The sequence below is a fragment of the Sus scrofa genome, chromosome 14, assembly GCF_054392235.1.
Source record: "Sus scrofa isolate SSC_HxYL_T2T_F1_AM1 chromosome 14, Sscrofa_HxYL_maternal_Yorkshire_Landrace_v2.0, whole genome shotgun sequence".
Classification (NCBI taxonomy): Eukaryota; Metazoa; Chordata; class Mammalia; order Artiodactyla; family Suidae; genus Sus; species Sus scrofa.
The window spans coordinates 45,832,559-45,851,353 of NC_139396.1; the positions used below are offsets into that span (position 1 = coordinate 45,832,559).

General features: G+C 46.9%; 1 protein-coding gene across 21 annotated transcripts in view; it reads left to right on the forward strand.

The window, feature by feature from the left end:
- RIMBP2 (RIMS binding protein 2) overlaps positions 1-18,795 on the forward strand; it is a 339,454-nt gene that overhangs the window by 254,997 nt on the left and 65,662 nt on the right. For all 21 annotated transcript variants that reach the window (XR_014825816.1, XM_084993473.1, XM_084993468.1 and 18 more), the window contains one exon: positions 12,392-12,496. Coding sequence is in view for 20 of the 21 variants with exons in the window: in XM_084993473.1 (XP_084849599.1) it covers positions 12,392-12,496 (105 nt within the window). In the remaining variant the exon portion in view is untranslated. The remainder of the gene's footprint in view (positions 1-12,391; positions 12,497-18,795) is intronic.

Below are 18,795 nucleotides of genomic sequence, written 5' to 3' on the forward strand. Positions count from 1 at the left end.
TAGGAAAAGGGTAATGTCCTTGGGATAATTCAGCGCCTAGGGCACAGGAAGGGTTGTGAACATTTAGGAGGAAATCAGACCATGAATGGTAGAGGGGACATCCTAATCAAAGGCAGAAAGGCAGAAATGACTTTGAAGTGTTCCTGGGACATGAAAGCTGGCCCAACCCTGGGGCACTCAGTGGCCTGCCAAGAGGCTGATTGTCAAGGCTGGACAGTGATGTGAAATGGGGAAGGCCATGGCTGTCAATCATGCGTCCATCCATCTATCTAGCCATTCCTTGGACATCTTTACAGCAGCTTGGGAGGGAAGGTGAATATGGGATAAAAGAATGCCTTGGCTTCCATTTCCATCACTCCTAAAGTCTCAAGTATTCAGCTGGTGGGTGTGTATCAGAAATAAAATGAAATGGTGTTTGTGTCCTGTCCCATTTCTAGTGATTCTTAGCCCACTAGACTTTCAGCCTTTTCTGTTCTGTCAAGAAGTTTTCCTAGGCAGAAGGCTGGGGCCTGGGCCCGGGGAGCATCATCCTTGAACTCCCCCAACCCCTGCGCATAAACCACAGGCTTCAGATCTCCCTGAGATTGTGTGTCTGTGTCCCTCCATCCAGAGGAGGGGGCAGTTCAGACTTATTAAAACAGCTCTGAGTCCTAGATCAACTACACTGATACTGAAAGGAACAACCTTTCCTGGTTGGGCAGAAGCATCAAAACCATTTTTTTGGTAGAAATGTTTTAAGCAAACTAACTAAGGGATATTAAAACAAGCCAACTAAAGTAAATCAAGCCATTCTCAGGATGCACATGTTCCTGGATGGATTCATTTCCACTTTGCAGAGGGTCAGCAAAGTTCAGATTTCAATGGGCTTTCATTTTTTTCCCCTTCCAGTTGTCACAGTAAATCTATTAAGCAGATTTGAATCTAGTTGAGGAGGCTCAAATAAAAGAAATAGAACATTTTCCCCGAAGTTACTTAATACTCCTTAGATGCTCATTTTGAAAGAGTGCTTGAAACATAATGTCAGTCTGTAGTTGGCTTTGTCCTTTTCCTTCAATCTCTCAGCCAGATTTCATCAAAAGGCAGACATCAATCTAGGTGTCTTCAGGTGGAGGGACTTTAATGCAGGGGATAGGTCACACAGGCAGTAGAAGAGCTGAGAAGTCAAATACATACTTGGAGAATTCACCTCTAAGTCTGCGGTGACAGTGGGGCCATGGCGTTCCAAAGAGCTGAGGCTATGGGGAGGGCTGCCCATTAGGAACTGGAGCCCCAGAGGAGGAAAAGCCACGGCAGACAACACAGGAAGCAGAGAGGGAGAAATACCTGGCTTCTCCCTTTCCTGCCCTCTGGTGTCTCCGATTGGCCAATCTACAAGAATCAGGGCCAAGGCAGTCTGGGAAATGTAGTTCTCTGTGAACCATAGGGAAAGGGGAGAAATAGATCTGAGAGCAATAGGACAGATGACTGGAATGCCAAGATTACACCCAATTTGGGGTTGGGGGGGCTGCATAATACCAAAGTGCTTGGGGATTCCATCTTACCCCCACCCAGGCATGCGTATGCTGAGATTCCCACCCTTCTGTCAAGTTCTTTTTTTTTTTTTTTTTTTTTTTTAACAGCTGCACCTGCAGCACATAGAAGTTCCCAGGCTAGGGGTCGAATCAGAGCTGCAGCTGCAGCCTACACCACTGCCACAGCAACACCAGACCCAAGCAGCATCTGCGACCTACACCACAGCTCACAACAATGCTAGATCACTGACTGACTAAACAAGGCCAGGGATCGAACTTGCATCCTTATGGATACCAGTCATATTTTTCTCTGCTGTGCCACAACAGGAAATCCCAGTAACACCAGATCCTTAATCCACTGAGCGAGGCCAGGAATTGAACCTGCACTCTCACAGAGACAATATCTGGTCTTTAACCCATTGAGCCACAATGAGAACTCCTGTCTGTTTCCTATTATTTACATGTAGGCTTTAAAAATCCATGAGCCACACTCTATCAGTTGTTTTCATCATTTTGGAGACAAGGCTTCAAGTTACATGACATCATTGTAAGATATAAGACCAAAGAATTGTTTGGTGAGGTATAATTGACATAGGCCATTAGATCAGTTTCAGACATGCAAGATTATGGTTTGATATTTGCCTATGCTGCAAAGTGATGACCACCATAACTCTAGTTATCATCCTTCACCATACATAGTTACAGGATTTTTTTCCTGTGATGAGAACTTTTAAGATCTACTCTGTTAGCAATTTTCAAATATGCAAGACAGCATAATTAATGAAAGGATTGGAGAATTTGATCATTTAGTTGAATCAGTTGCTTTGGACTCTTGGTTATCTCAGTATGGTGCAGGAGTCTTTGCCAGGTGGTTTCAAAGTTTTATTTTCTGGATTCACCTGCTGGCCATAAGTTCTCTATGGTCTCGCCTCTCTGGAACTTTCCAGGAAGCAGAGCCAATGCCTTTCTGTCTAGAATCCACTGGGATCTGTACACACATGAGTTCTTTTCAATTTATCTGTCTATCTCTGATGAATGAATGTTTTTCTGCAGATGAGGAGGGAAGCTCTAGGCTAGGTAGCTCCCACCAGTAGTTTGTTGGTGTGATTTCCTCTTATTTCCCCAATCCCAGGAGAATCCTTTTTTTCTGCTCTTCCCCCATCCATCCTCCCTGAGTCAGTGAGCACAGAAGGGACCTACCACCTGGTTGGGAAGTGGGGGAGGAATGGAGGAGAAATAGAAGGTAGCGGTAGAAAGAAATATTGATGAAATCACAAAAATGTTAACCTTGCAAGGCTCTGATTTTCTAGGTGTGTTTCAACATAGACGTATCTCTGGCTCTATTTGGAAAAAATCAATGCTGTACGAGATGAATCAATAGCGTGTCCTTGTGCCCGGACAGATGAGTCTGTTTAGTACGTGTGTATGGTTTTGAGGCTTGTCTGTCTCTGCTTTGGCTGGTTCATAAATCTTACTAATGTTCAACTCGCAGCTCCAAACCCTGTCCACTGTTTGGGTTAACGTTTCTCTCACTATCCACTTAATGCCACAAACATCAGCCTTCAAGACCAATCTCTCTCCTGTTTTGCTTTAGACTTTTTTTCACCATCCATCTATCTCTTTATCCATCTTCAAAGCCCATCTCCTAGAGAACCTGTGATAAGGGGATGACACTCACCCCTACCAGCATGGTTCTCCTCCAGGAGAATGAATTGATGTGCCTGGTTCACAGTTTAACTATAGGTTTGGTTAAAGTAGCAGACCCCTGATGGTGAGAATTCTCTGTATGCCAGTTTCCCCAAAGGCAGAAGTCTAGTTTTCCTGACAGCCACTGGGCAGATTTTATGGTTGAATTCCATTGCAAATGTGAATTAGGCTTCTCTCACCTGTGGAGTATGCACAAGGAAGAGGCGTTCAGAGTACAAGTGAGAAAGTGAAATTAACACAAAATTAACCAGAACTATATGAAGAATAATGATAATAGGAATATGCATATGATAATAACACATACATTATATGCAGAATAATAATGTGCATAAAAAGAATGATGATGATGGGTTCCTGTTGTGGCTGAGTTGGTTAAGAACCCAACATAGTCTCCATGAGAATGTGGGTTCGATCCCAGGCATTGCTCAGTGGATTAAGAACCTAGCATTGCTGCAAGCTGTGGTGTAGGCTAGCAGCTACAGTTCTAATTCAACCCTTACCCTGAAAACTTCCATATGCCACAGATATGGCCCTATAAAGAAAAAAAATTTTTAAATGTGATGCACAATGAAAGAAAAAAATAAAGAAAAACGGAACAGAATATGATGATGCACATGTACTGTGCAGAATAATAACAGACTCTCTAAGTGATGGAGAAGCAGGAAGTGAGTGTGGGCTGGAGCCAGCGGGAAGATGTTCTGGATAAGGTGGTTCATTGCTCTATCATTTATTCCCTCCCACTACGTGCTAGAGACTGTTCTAGGCCCTGGGGTATATCAGCAGATGGAGATGAATTCTTTGGATCCCACAGATAAGTGGGGAGGAGGAAAGACATGGAATAAATAAACCTATAAATAAGCAAGGTAATCTCTGGCGGGGGATAAAGGCTATGAGGGGCCAGCCGTGCGAAGATGCAGGGACCAGCATTTCAGGCAGTGGAATGGTATAGGCTAAAACATGGAGTTGGGGATGATCTTGGGGTGAGAATGGAGCTGATCAGCATGACTGAGGCATGGTGAAGGGGGGGAAGTAAGGGATTAAGCAGAGAAGTGCACCCCATTATGGAGGAGCCCATCTGCTGTGGCCAAGAGTTTGGATTTGGTCCTAAGTGCAGTTGGCAGCTGTTCAACACTTTCATTGGAAGGCAGTGGATTAGTCAGAGTTCTCCAGAGAAACAGAACCAATTGGATACACATAGAGAGAGATGTAGGTTGCAAGAGGAGATTTATTCTAAGAATGGACTCATGCAGTTATGGAGGCCAAAAAGTCCCACCATGTGCCCGTGCCATCTGCGTGCTGGAAAACCGAGAAATGAGCCGTCATAGCCATGCTTTGGAGAGAGAACCCTGGCCTCTCTGGGGGGACCTGCTGGGAGCCAGGACTGATGGCAGGAAGACTCTAAGTCTGGTTACAGTCCTGGGAGAGGTGACAGCAGCCAGCTTGGTGATGGTGGCCGTGGAGACAGAGAAAGAGGCCGATCTGGAAAGGTTTCAGTGCAAATAGAAGATTTTCTAAAGATTTACATGTTGAGGGAGGGGGCAAGGGGGTCAAGAATGACTCCTCGCTCTTTTGCTCTAGGAAATGAGTGGCTGGTGAGGTCATTGCTGAGATGGGGCAGCCTGGGGGATGAAGTGACTAGAGAAAAAGTCAAGAACTCTGTTTTGGGAGCTCCCTGGTGGCTTAGTGGTTGAGGATTTGGTGTTGTCACTGCTGAGGCTTGGGTTCGATCCCAGGCCTGGGAACTTCTGCATGCTGAAGGTGTGCCCCCGCCCCCCCCCAAAAAAGAGTTAAGGATAAAATAATAATTAAAAAAATAGTAACTCTGAGAGTTCCCGTTCTGACTCAGTGGGTTACAAACCCAACTAATATCCATGAAGATTTAGGTTCAATCCCTGGCCTCTCTCAATCGGTTAAGGATCCGGCATTGCTGCAAGCTGCAGCATACGTCACAGATGTGGCCTGGATCAGGTGTTTCTGTGGCTGTGGTGTGGGCTGGCTGCTGCAGCTCAGATTCCACCCCTAGCTTGGGAACTTCCATGTGCCGTGGGTGTGGCCCTAAAAATCTAAAAAAAAAAAAAAAAAAAAAAAAAAATTCTAAGAATTCTGTTTTGGATGGGCTGAGTTTGAGCTTCCTCCTGTGTGTCTACGTGGAGATGAGGAGTAGGCAGTTGGCTACGAGCGCAGAGATAAAGATTTCGTTCAGGAGCGTGGGTTTATAGAGACAGTGAAAACTGTGCTGTGGGATAAGACCCCATAAGGAAAGAACAGAAATGGAGCAGTGGCTGTTCCAGGGTTCAGGGACCAGATAGTCATGGAGGGGAAGAGCGGTAAAGAAGGGGGGACACAGGCCACAAAGGGGGTCCCCTGGCCAGGAGCAAAGGGCATCCCATAAGGAGATGGCCCTTCATGTCATGTGCTGCTGAGAGATCAGGTCCCCAGGCAGAGAATTCACCGCTGGCTTGGGAGCTCCTTGGTCATCATGGCAGCAGGCTGTCTGCTCAGTGGGAGGGATGCCAGGACGGAAAAGCATAAAGGGTGAGTAGGAGTGAGGGTGCAGAGAGAGTGAGTGGGGACAACACGGTGAACAGGTTTTTGTTGTTGTTTGTCTTTTTAGCGCCACACCCGTGGCATATGGAAGTTCCCAGGCTAGGGGTCGAATTGGAGCTGCAGCTGCTGGCCTACACCTCGGCTACAGTAATGCCATATCTGAGCCGCGTCTGTCACTTACACCACAGCTCATGGCAACGCCAGATACTTAACCCACTGAGCGAGACCAGGGATCAAACCTGTGTCCTCATGGATACTAGTCGGATTTGTTTCTGCTGAGCCAAGGTGGGAACTCCCCAGTGAGCAGTTTTGTTGAGAATGGAAGTGGGAACCTGGGCAGCAGCTGGAGGGGAACGTGGCTTTGAAGGGAAAGGTAGGATGGAGGGAGATGCACATGGAAGCTGAAAGTGTTCCCAGCTAATCTTATCCCCCAGTTGTGATGCTTATTATAATTAATCTCAAACATGACATCCCATAAGGGACATACCATTTTACCCGTTTTGCTTTTCTGACAACTACTTCATATTGACTTGGTCCATCTGTTATTTAAAAGCTATTTCCTGAGTTCCCATTGTGGCTCAGCAGTAATGAACCTGACTAGTATCCATGAGGATGCATGTTTGATCCCTGGCCTTGTTCAGTGAATTAAGGATCTGGTATTGCCATGAGCTGTAGTGTAGGTGGCAGATGCAGCTTGTATCTGGTGCTGCTGTGGCTGTGGTGTAGGACAGCAGCTGCAGGTCCAATTTGACCCCTAGCCCAGGAACTTCCATATGCCATGGGTGTGGCCCTAAAAATAAAATTAAAAATAAATATATAAAAGCTGTTTCCATCCCAACTGTTTCCATCCCTCTTGTCTACAAGCCCCTGACCCTCTTTCCCCTCTAAGCAAGGAGCCCACCGAGGTGTCTGTAGACCCTCTCTCCTCCAGTGACCCCAGTGCCCATGGTGGCATGCCTGGAGCGATTTCCGTATTCAGTTCACATTTCTAATGAATCCTTATAAGGAAAATGGTTTCCTCCTTCCCCTAATAACTTCCTTCCCAAAGCTAAATAAAGATTACACAGGCTGCATTTGGCAGTGCCCAGTTCCAAAATAAACAGAAGCGCAAAAATGAGCTGGAACAATAGTATAATTAAACAGCTGCGTAATTGTTCATCCAAACCAGGTCGGCTTCTTGGGAGCCTGAAAATGCTGGTCTGCCCCCGATAGCATTTCATAGTGAAGAAGGCCGTGGAAAAGCAGCCTCAGGCCAGCAAAGGGTCAGTGGTTAGGTAGACACTGGCTGTGAGGTTTTCCATTCTTGGGATGGCTTCCAGGTTCTGCTGCAGTGCCCTATGTGTCCTTAAGCAAGTCACTCAGCTTCCCTGAGTATGTGGCCCATTGCAAACGTGACCGCTGCACCCAGCTCTCAGCATTGGATGAGAAAGTGCCTGGCTTGGAATAAGTAGTAGCGCATTTCCTTTATTGCCATCATATTACCAATACCATCATCCTAGTCACTCATTGCCTTGCTGGCGGAGTCCCTGGTCACTGAATACATTCTACCTCTCCACATGCACCTTGAGCTTTATACCACAGAGGCATCATATAATGCATCACCTGACACTATTACATGAGGCTGCATGACATGATACTTGATTACATGAGGCTGCATTACATGATACTTCATTACAGGAGGCTGCATTACAGGATCCTGCATTACACAATATAGTACACGGTCAGTGGGAAGGGGTTTTCCTCTATTCAGAGTTAAAGGTAATAAACTTAATAGATGCCAGGTACCATTCTAACTCATGTAATATTCAAATCTGCTCCACCAAGCAGGTGTTCATTCATCATTAACTAATCAACATTAGTTATGTAATTAATTGTTAATCAACCATCTACAAATTGATCCAAATGCCAATGAATAATTAATCCAGAAGATGAAGACAAAGCACCGAGAGGTTAAGTCACTGCCTTGAGGATACAGAGTGGGGAGACAGCTGAGCTGGGACTTGAACCCAGGCAGTCTGGCTCTTGATCACTGCACCCCACCCTTTTTCTGAAATGCTGGAAGCATGTTTCCACCATCACTGTCTCTGCAAACACCTTTTGGGGTTGTTTGGAAAGTTCCAGATAGAAGTCTAAATGTGGCTGGAGTGAGTGGTCAGAGCTGAGGTCTAAGGAGTCATGAGCAGATCATATCATAAAGGACATCTCAAAGGATTTGGCTTATTTGCTGCTCAGGGGCAGGAACTACACCCCACGAGACAAGGTGCCTGTTTACATTCTAGGGCAGAGAAGCAGAGAGTGGGCTAGTAACATGTAAAATATATTAGACGGTAATAAATGCTCTGGAGCAAAAAAAGCAGGATGGAGAATAAGGATGCTGGGTGTAGGGGGTGGTTACAATGTTAAATATGTGTTCACTGAGAAGCATTTGGGCAAAGGCTGGACTTTGAGAGAACAAGCTCTTCCAAAATCGGGGCAACATGGGGGCAGGGGTAAGAGTGTGATTGGCAGAGAGAACAGCATGTGCAAAGGCCCTGTGGTAGAAGTTTGCCTGGTCTTCAGAAAGAGTAAGAAAGCCCAGGTGTGTAGACAGCATGGGTGAACCGAACAGCAATAGAAGTGACGTTAGAGAGGAAGGAGGGGGACAGGACCTGCAGTCCCATTGCCACGGCAGCACCACAGTTTCTCTCTGAGCAGAGAAGGTGCATGGTCCACCCTCTGGGTGCAGAGATCCGTCGGGCTGCGGGGTGCCTGGGTTGGCCAACAAGACCAAAATGGAAGTTGTCAGGCACACTCTGGAAAGACATTCCTCCTTGAAGTGATGGAGAGGAGAGGCTCCCTTTCCTTCCTGTGGGACAATGTCTGAACCAGTGAGTGGTGTCTGGAGCAGGGAACACCCTGGAAGCTTCCCAGGACCTCAGCCCAGTCCCCACATCCTCACAGCCTTGTTAGCAGCTTGACTCAGTGCCTTGTCCAAGTGGGAATGGAAGGTGTCCCAGCGCCATGCTGTTCTCACACCTTGAAAACCCTTCCCCCCGTACCCCCCCAGGGCACTCTATCACCTGCCTCCAGTCTCTGCTCTGGTACCAAGTTCTCATTGAGGCTTTGGTCACTTCATTGATACTCCCAGCCTCTGCCACACCTGCAGTTCCATATCCCCCCATTCCATGCATATGTTTCTCCATAACACTTAGGGTCACCTGACACACTCTATATGATTTAATGTCCATGGGTATGGTCTGTCTCTTCCTCTAGAGTGTCATCTCCAAGAGAGCTGATTTTGTTTGTCTTGGTTCTCATTGCTATTGCCTTCAGAACCTAGAGTGGTGACCAGCATGTGACAAGTACTTGGTAATTATTGAATGAATGAATGAATGAATGAGTGAATCTTTATTCCAGTATTAGATTGACATTTCATCATAGGATTAGGCTATGTGAAATAGCCAGTGTTTTTTTTCTTTTTACTTTTCTTTTTATGGCTGGACCTGAAGCATATGGTAGTTCTCGAGCTAGGGGTCGAATTGGAGCTGCAGCTGCAGGCCTACACCACAGTCACAGAAATCCTGTATCAAAGCTGCATCTGAGACCTGTGCTGCATCTTGTGGCAATACTGGATCCTTAACCCACTAAGCAAGGCCAGGGACAGAACCAGCATCCTCACTGTTCTTAACCTGCTGAGCCACAATGGGAACTCCTAGCCAGTCTTATTAGTCAAAGACGATTGACTCTCCATTTTAGTGGTCCAGCCTAACACTTCTTATTGCAGCCTGATGTCTTCTTGCTTATTTGCTTGTTTTCACTTTTTTACCTGCTCCCCCAATTATAAGGTCCGTTCATGAAGTCAGATCCTATTGTTCTGTATGCCCAATTTCTTAGCACATGATAGGTAAATGTTGGTTGACTGAATAAATATAGAGAGGAAAATGAAGAAAGAAATGCAACAGAAATATTCCTCTCTAGAATGAAAAGCTTCACACAAATGGTCCCATCTGCTCTATGCCAACCCCATGAAAGTTGTTGGAGAGCCAGTAGTATTAACAAACTCAGCCCTTAAGAAGAAACCCAATTCAGAAGGACTATCCCTCTGAGTCAGAAGTGTTGGTGGGAGAATTTCCAAAGCTTCTTGGAAGCTCAGAGAATTCCTGACATCTTTAGAGGTTATGGTGGTTCTTGTGCCTCAGTGGCCTGTCCCTTGTGCTGCCAGTTTGGGAATCACAGTGGGTTGGTAGTGGGGAGTCAAGTCTGTCATCGAGTCATTAGAAGTGGCTAGATTCAGAGTTCCCATTGTGACGCAGTGGGTTAAGAACCTGACATAGTATCCATGAGGATGCGGGTTCAATCCCTGCCCTCGATCAGTGGGTTAAGGTTCCGGCGTTTCTGTGAGCTGTGGTATAGGTTGCAGATGTGCCTCAGATCCTGCACGGCTGTGGCTGTGGTATAGCCTGGCAGCTGCAGCTTCAATTGAAACCCTAGCCTGGGAACTTCCATATGCCACAGGCACAGCTGTTAAAAAAAAAGTTGCTAGACCCAAATTAATCAGAGCCCCTCAGGACTAGGAGAGCCATGGTCAAGATTGGTTGTTGGTGTGACTCCACAGGAAAATAACCCCTCTCCTTCCCAGGAAGATGAGATCCGTCAGACCAGGAAGGCTGGAGACTGGAGCAGATGCAAGAAGATGTGTGTGTATGTGTGTGTGTGTGTATGTGTGTGTGTGTGTGTATTTCTCCATCTGTCCTGCCCTCAGATAGACTTGAAAGATCCCTTCGGTCCCAACTCAACTCAAGCAGTTTATGGTCATTGACAGACATGCCCACTTCTGATTTTCAGGGGATTTTGTTCCTGCTGGGATCCCAGATGAGAAGGAGGGTTTCCATAGCAACAGTGGAACTGCCAGCTCTATGCCGAGGGGCTGGGTACTTGCAGCCTCCCAGGGCAAAGAGGCAGCAGAGGGGACTATAAGGTCTTTCAGCTCAAAACTGGAGACAAAGCCAGCATGTGAGGTGACGGAGTGTGTAACACAGGCCACACAAGTAGGCAGGAAGACTCAGCTTTTTAAATGCAAACAAACCATAGAACTTTGGGACGGACCAGAAACCTGAAAGCTTCCCTATCCTCAGTTAAAACTGTTGAGCTCCAAGACCTTTCCCAGAAGGAAGGAGCTTTTGGTGGCAGAGGGTAGGATAAACTTGGGGAAAATGGTTCAAAGAATAGAATTTGCCTCTCTGCCCTTCTGCCTTACCTCCCTGTGCCCCTTCCCCAGCCTGGGGAATAAAAATAGGTAAAAAATGTAGACAATAAAATTTAAAAGTAATCAATAATAATGATAAATCACCAACAAATTCAAGCCAAGGAGGAGAGTATGTTAGAGTCCCTGCCCCATTTGATCAAGGTGCCTCCTGTCTTTGTAACTCTGGTCCTGCCTTTGGATGTTAGGCAAGCAACCTGATAGCATCAATGAAAACTAAAGGAAGGAGGAAGGAGGGGCCGGGTCCATGGCGACAGGAGCAAAGGGGAGCCTTGTGCCCAGGGAGGGGACGATTCTGACTCTGGCTCCACCAGCCCCTCCAGGTGGGATGTGGAGCCAAATATTCCCTTTTCTGAAGGAATCAGCACTTTTATGTAAGAGATCCAGATTCTAACATGCTGACCACTAAGTCACCTATGGCATAGATCTTGATATAAAAAGAAAGAGGCAAGAAGGAAGGGAGGGAGGGGGCGGGGAGGAAAGGGAGAAAGGAAGTCAAAACCAAACGCTGTGTACCTTTTTTGCTGTGAAACATTCTGTGTTATTTTGCCCCAGTAAAAGCCAGTCCCATCCATGCTTTTTTCCTACATGGTGTCATTTCTCATGTTTCCTCCCTGCTCAGGGTTCAGAGGTGGTCACTGTTAGGGCCTTGGAGCCCTGGGTGTCCTTTGATGCTCACTGGTCGGTCCTCCTAGAGGATAACTTTGGGTGGTGATAAGCCATCAGAGGTGGGGAGAAGATGCCCCAGTTAGAGGAGGGGTCCATCCCTGGGACTCCTGCCCTTGGTGGGACCTTTGCAGGGGGATGTTTGGACGCATGGGGGCTGAGCACCTGGCTCCACTAGAGCGAGTAGACAGGGCCAAACCCTGAGACTCAGAGACTCCACTGAGGACTCAGATTTGGATCCCTTGTGGCCGCTTACCATGTGTGACAAGCAAGGAAACTTGGTGTGTCAATTTTCCCATCTGTAGAATGGGGCTAGTTCCAGTACCTCCCTCCTACCGTTATTGTGAGGATAACATGACTCTTAGATGGCAGTAAAAAGCTTAGAACAGTACCCCGAGGCAGGAAAGCATCCTCAAGTCTTGGTGGGTATTTGCATAAAGGCCTGAGGAGGAAAAAATGGGGAGAAGAGAATTTTCCAACAGGAAGAATAGGTATTCATCTCTGTGTGGGAACCTCCACTCTGCTCATGTGCTCCAGCCATGTAAAATATAAAATATGAAAATGGGGGAAGAAGGCCTGTGGGTTTGAGGGTTTTGTCCAGCTGCCCTTGGGAGAAGCTGAGGGAGTAGGCAGTGAGGCAGAGGGGGGAGCTAGCTGCTTGGACCCAGGATGGGGCTCCCTGCTGCGTGCTGAGCTGACCCCATTGTCCCCCCAACAGCACATGCGAGAGGCTGCAGAACGGCGGCAGCAGCTGGAATTGGAGCATGAACAAGCCCTGGCTGTCCTCAACGCCAAGCAGCAGGAAATCGACCTTCTGCAGAAGGTGAGCTGGACCTGGGGCTGGGGACTGAGGGTTGGGGCTGGCTGGCTGCTTCCCTGAACCCTTCTCGCAGGCTTGGGAGCTACTTCCTCTCCTTACTGGCATGAATTCAGAGTCCCGTGTGCTTCCCTAGTTTCTCTGAAGTTGACTTGTGTGTGTTCATGGTTCAAACTGCAAAATCAAACAAAAAGCCCTAACAATTGATGCTGGTGAGACTGTAGGGAAAAGAACAGGGGTGTGAATTACTTCAGTTCTGAGGGCAAGCATCCCGACAGCATCAGTGAAAACTAAAACTGCAGGTCTATTTTGACCCTGCCCTCTCCCACTCTGGGAATATGCCCTGTAAGAAACAGGCATCAGTGCAAAGGGATGGTTTGGTTTGGTTTGTGGTTTGCAGTCTGTTGCAGGAGCACAGCTAACAGGGCTACATTGAATGCCCACTCGAGGGTGTGGCTATGTGAACTGTGGGGCATCCATATTGCAGAACGCATTGACAGCACTGGGAGGAATAATTTGGGTTTATAGATGCTACATTGGGGATATTTATGTGAGGTGTTATTACGTGAGCCAATCAAGTTTCAGGGTATTAGGTAGAGTATGATCTCATGAATGAAGAACAAGTGAAAGAGATGGAGACACAGGGAACACACCAAACAAGCAAGAAATGGAGAGATATAAGGAAATAAATGAGAGGAGGAAAAAGAAAGGATGGCAGTCAGAGGGAAGGAAGTGGGAGAAAGGAGGGGGCCTTTCAGAATGTGTAGTCCCAGGCCCCTGTGATGGTTTCAGGGGCCAAGAAATTGAACTACTGCCCCATCTTTAGTGATCAGTCTTGGTCCTCTTATTTCTCCCAGTGGGTCTGAGGATCCCTCTTTCAGAGCCATGGGGCTTGAGATTCCTGGTGTATGGTTCTCATTGCGTTTCTTTCCCAAACCCCTGTTTCCCCAACCCATGGAAGGGCAGCCAGCCCTTCCAGCCAGAGTGCACTGAATTAAGTGAATGGGAGCACAGACAGCCCAGATTCCCATTTGACTTTGACTGGAGGTTGGATAGTTAGCATAGGCACTGGTCCCGGCTGCCACCCTGGTGCCAGGTGGGATGGGCAGGCACTCCCTCCACCACTGGGTGGACCCCTCCACCCCCCTGACCAGCAATTCTGGGTCTTTGATGTCCAATAAAGGACAAGATGGCTTGCCCTACCTGGATGGCGGTAGGGATCTGATGGAGTGGTTTTTCTCCCCCTTGTCCCACCCCGGGTTTAGTAGCAGAGCATGTTGCATCAGGCAGATAACTTCTGATACTGCTTCTCTCATCATTTATGGAGACCTCATACTCAGGATGGATTTCATTAGGCCAGCGCAATGGAGACTGTCACAGTCCTTATGACCTGTCATAACAAGTTGTCTAGCAACCTGAAAAGCAATATTTCATTAGATGCTATCCAGGATATTGCCGAGACACAGACAGTGATGTTCCTCTTATCTCCTCCCGCCATGTGGGAAGGACCTCCTGGGGCCCGGAAATGCCTGTCTGGTACCCACACCCCTCTTCTGCACCCCCAGAAGCCTCGTGCTCAGGCTGGAGCATCCAGGACAGATAACAAGCCTAAAAGAATACAAATACTGTCCAGTAAGAATGACAGATCGGTTTTTCTCAACAGAGCATCCATCCCCCCAAGCCAGGAGTTTTATTTACAAAGCACTTGATGCCGAGGAAAGTGTGCTGGAGCCAAGTCCATTATTCAGTGCCCAGAGTCTCTTCTGAGCACCTTCCAACTTCCCTTTGTTTCTTTTTTTTCCTGGATCCATCCATATCTCTGTTTTGGATACACTGATGTTCATCAGTGCGGGGAGCAGAGGAAGAAAAACTAATGAATATGCATGAGCCAATTTGTGATTTCTTAGAGCTCTGATTTTTTTTTTTTTTTTTTTTTAGTGTTAGAAAAGTTGAGTCCTGAATAGAACAGGATTTGGGGGAATTTTTTCCAGAATTCACATCCCCCTTTGGTTTCCAGCACGGCCCTTGTGCTGCACTTGCTGACCAGATCATTCATTCATCCATTCCTTCAGCCCATGTTGGCTGACTGCTGCCTCTGTCATGGCTGCTCAGCTGTTGTTCTGGAAGCCAGGAACACACTTGCAGGATAGACAAGAGCTCTGCCTCACAGAACGAGAGTAAGTGAACAAGCCAATGAAGAATTAAATGAGTTCAGATCAGGAAAATGCTATGAAGGAAACACAGACTGAAGTGACAGGTTGATGACTTTAGAAGAGGTGAGGCTGAAAGGAGTGGCGGACTCCCATTATGCAAGTGCTCATGTCCTACAGAAGGACAAAGTCTGGCCCTAATCCCCCTACCATAACAAAAGTAAGTAGAGGCAAAAGGATATATGTATATGTATAACTGACTCACTCTGCTGTACACTGGAAACTAACAAAATTGTGAGTCAACTCTCATGAAATTTTTTTAAAAATAAAAATCAAAAGTAAAAGTCATCAAAGCTCTCTGAGATCCAATTTGAGTCTCACGAGAGAGCAATGTGAGTCATTTCCAAGGAACTGCCCTCTGACTACCACTCCCATTATTTCTTGAACCCACTCCAGTGGGACCCCACCTTCGTCTGACCAATGCAATGGCTCTTGTTAAGCCACCCATGTGTGGACATGCCCAGTGTTGTGTCCTGCCCTCATCCTTTTTGACCCAGAGGCACTGTTGGAGGTGGTCAGTACCCTCCACTCCAGGCTTCTGGGACCCCACTATCTTCCAGTTTTCCTCCTTCCACCAGACCCCCTCTAAATATCCCCAAGACTCAGCCTGCACACCACTTCTTTTCTTGACCTACATTTGCTTCCTCCATGACCTCGTCTGGCCCCATGGTTTAAATGCCATCTGTGTATCAACTCCCAGATGGAGATATCCATGGCTGATTCTGTCTCTGAACATCATTTCTGTCCTCCCACTAGATATCCAGCTTGGATGACCTCAAACATGGTGTCCCAAATTGAATTCCCTTTCATCCCCAGCAACACCTACTCTATGCATATCCTCCCAGGCTCTTCAGAGGGGACATTTCCTTTTTTTTTTTTTTTTTTGTAGAACTTTTCCTTTTCCCTGGAGTTCATTGCCTATGTCTGTCTGTTTGCTCACTTCTTGATGTACCCATCATGCCCTAATCCCCAAGCGTTTTGCCAGAGTGGCAGAATTTCTTGAGAGATGGAAGGAATGTTTTAATTCCTTTCCTTAGGGGACGTTTCAATTCCATTCTCCCCTAAGACGTCCTCCCTGGAGTCCACCCTCTTCTTCTAGTCCACACTGGTGGTTCCTGAGGCTGGACACAGAGCTGAGCCTGGGAATTCCCTTCACTGTCTTCTTTGGAATTCCCTTTCCTTCCCTCTGTACTTTTTGGGATGCTCTGTTTCCTGGATCCTGTGATGTTCTTTTTCTTGATATACAGCAGGTGTGTAAGGAAGCCAGGAGTGTATTTTCCCATGAAATGTTAGGTGGGGTTTTGTGACATTGTATGGTACTTGGAGATTCCTTTGTGGTTTCAGCCTCATCTCTAGATTTGGTCCCTCTAAGGAAGGTCCAAGCATCCAGCCACCTGATGTCTGGGACCTGGAACCCAGCACTTTCTCCAGGGTTCTTCTCCCTCCCTGGAAGCTCAGCTCATCCCCCTACTCAGAATGGTGGTTGGGAGAAGCAAGCAAAATAATGCACAAGTGAAAAACTTGTTGAAATAAAGAATAAATGAGTGACTGATCCATCCACCCAAGGCTAGTCTAATGGGAATCAAGGAGAGAGAAGACCATGAGCCATGGCTAAGCTCTGGTTGCTCAGAGGAGGCATAGCTTAAAAAAATAAAATTTCTGGAGTTCTCATCGTGGCTCAGCAGTAATGAACAAGATGCGGGTTTGATCCCTGTTCTCCCTCAGAGGGTTAAAGATCCAGTGTTTCTGTGAGCTGTGGTGTAGATTGCAGATGTGCCTTGGATCTTGCGTTGCTGTGGCTCTGGTGTAGGCTGGCAGCTGCAGCTCTGATTTGACCTCTAGCCTGGGAATTTCCATATGCTATGGATGAGGCTCTAAAAAGACAAAAAAAAAAAAAAAAAAAAAAAAAAAAAAAAGTTCCAGCAGAGCAAGTCCCATCTACAAGAACTTTTCCATGGTCCACCTGCTTCAAGGAGATTGGGGAGCCAAGAGCTGAGCTGAGGAATCTCGTTTTCATTCATTCCACAGTTCTTGAGCATTGCGTGTCGGCAATGTTTCAGGAGCTAAGGATATAGCAGTGAGCCAGACTGTGAGCAAAGGCTATACATAATGACAATCCTAATAAGCTACACTCTGAACTTTTGTTCTAAGTGTAGCATGCTCTGGACCTAGTACCTGGATGCACGTGTCACCTCGTTTATGCCCCACCTGCTTCTGCCTCCTCCTGTCCTGTCTGTCACCCTCCCTCCCCTCACTAGGCTGAAGCCACACTGGCCTCCTGTCTGCCGCTCAGTTGCTCCCAAACTGTCTCCCTCTCAGCTCTTTGTCCAGAATGCCTGGTCTGCAGATAGTGGTATAGCTGGCTTATTACTGTCACTGAAGTCTCTAGGCCTTCCCACCTGAATGGATCTCACCTCTCTGCCCAAGTGCTCTCTGTCCCATCCCTCCATCTAACAATGCCACTTGCTTGTTGATTTACCTGTTTGCTTACTGTCTGCGTTCAGAGTGGAATGTCTGCACTTCCAGAACCTTGCCTGACATATGTTGGTACTCACCAAGTGATGCTCAGGAACTGAATGAATGAACAAATGAATGAGAGACCTAGTAAGAATCCATCAGTTGATGTAGTTCATGGTCAAATGACATTACCAGGATAACTGATGATAAGTTATAGGCAATTCTAGATCTGTTGAATGCATGAAAAGAGGCATCAGTCAGCCCTCACTGTAACCTGTGGGATGCAGGTCCCCTTCCAGGTGCAGGTCCTGAGGTTAGATAATGGACTCTTGGTCCCCTGGCTGCCTGACTCTGAATCCGCAATGTCTCCTTAGGGAAATGGTAGCTTCAGATTTCCAGTTTCCTGGGCAGATAACCTCCTGTCTCATTACAAGTAGCACTTACAACAATCCAAATATAGGTGCAAGAGAGTTTTTCCATATTTAAAATTCACTTGTAGACCTGGCCGATGCTACTGATGTTTCAAATCCCTCCCAAGTGAGATATATCAGCTCCCATTGTAAGGCCATTGCTGAAATGTGTGGCTCAAACAGAAGCCAAGCTTACCGTGCAATTCATAAAAGTGCTTTGCCTCCACATCCAGTGCTTCTCTTGGACATTTAGGATTTAGTTCAAGTATGTGGATGGCGGGGGAATCACAGGCTGGCCCTCTGTATTCATTTGGGTCTGGCTTTCTGCTATGACCCATGCCTGGTATCATGGCTTCCTTCACTCTACGGGAACCAGGGACTCCCACGTGAGGATCCCTAAAGCTCTCTGCCTAGTTCCACGAATCTTGTTCACTTTTCCGTGGAGCTGATATTAACAGCACCCTTAAGTGACCCTCACCCTGTTCCATCCTAACCAGCTCTCGTGATCCCAACCCAATCACTGAGGACCTTGGGTGGCTGAATATTAGGTGTCCTGTTCATCTGAGCCAAACATCCAGAGCTTCAGTAATAGGAAACCTACACGGCCTCCGCCTTGCACAAGCCAATCATGTTTTCGGCCGTGTTAACCCATCCCCTGGTCATTGGACCCCCTGGATGTCAGGCCCCTTCCTCTGACAGCAGGACTGTGGGCCTCCCTAGGAGTCACGGTCTCTCTCTAGTTTCACTGCGTCCTGCAAAGTTGCACAAAGTCGTGTGCCTACATAAAGGTCTCAGCTTGTTGGCCATGGCCCCTCAAAATGAGACTCGCCTAAGCTGTGGCTTAGCTTCTGCAAGAATTCAGCGCTGCTAATTTGAATGGCTAATTTTAAACCAGCTATTCTGATCACCAAAATGTCCCAGCTTGCAAGTAGCCTACGAAAACCAACTCCTGATTTTTCACACGAAGCCAGAAGCAGAGTTGTTACTGCCAGCTTGGCTGTGTTTTCACAGCCCGTGATGGAGTTTGGGGTTGTTTTTCATTCTGCCAGTTGAAAACTCTCTTTGACTCAAGTGGCTCAATGGTGATGTTATTTATATAATCCTTATATGTTCTCTGGTTGTTTGTCTTTTTCCCCCTCCTCTGGTGATTGCTTGTTGTGCTTGGTTTTGCTTTGAAAAGGACAATTGCAAGCATTTAAAGATTGAGCTGAATTCAAGAATGGTCTAA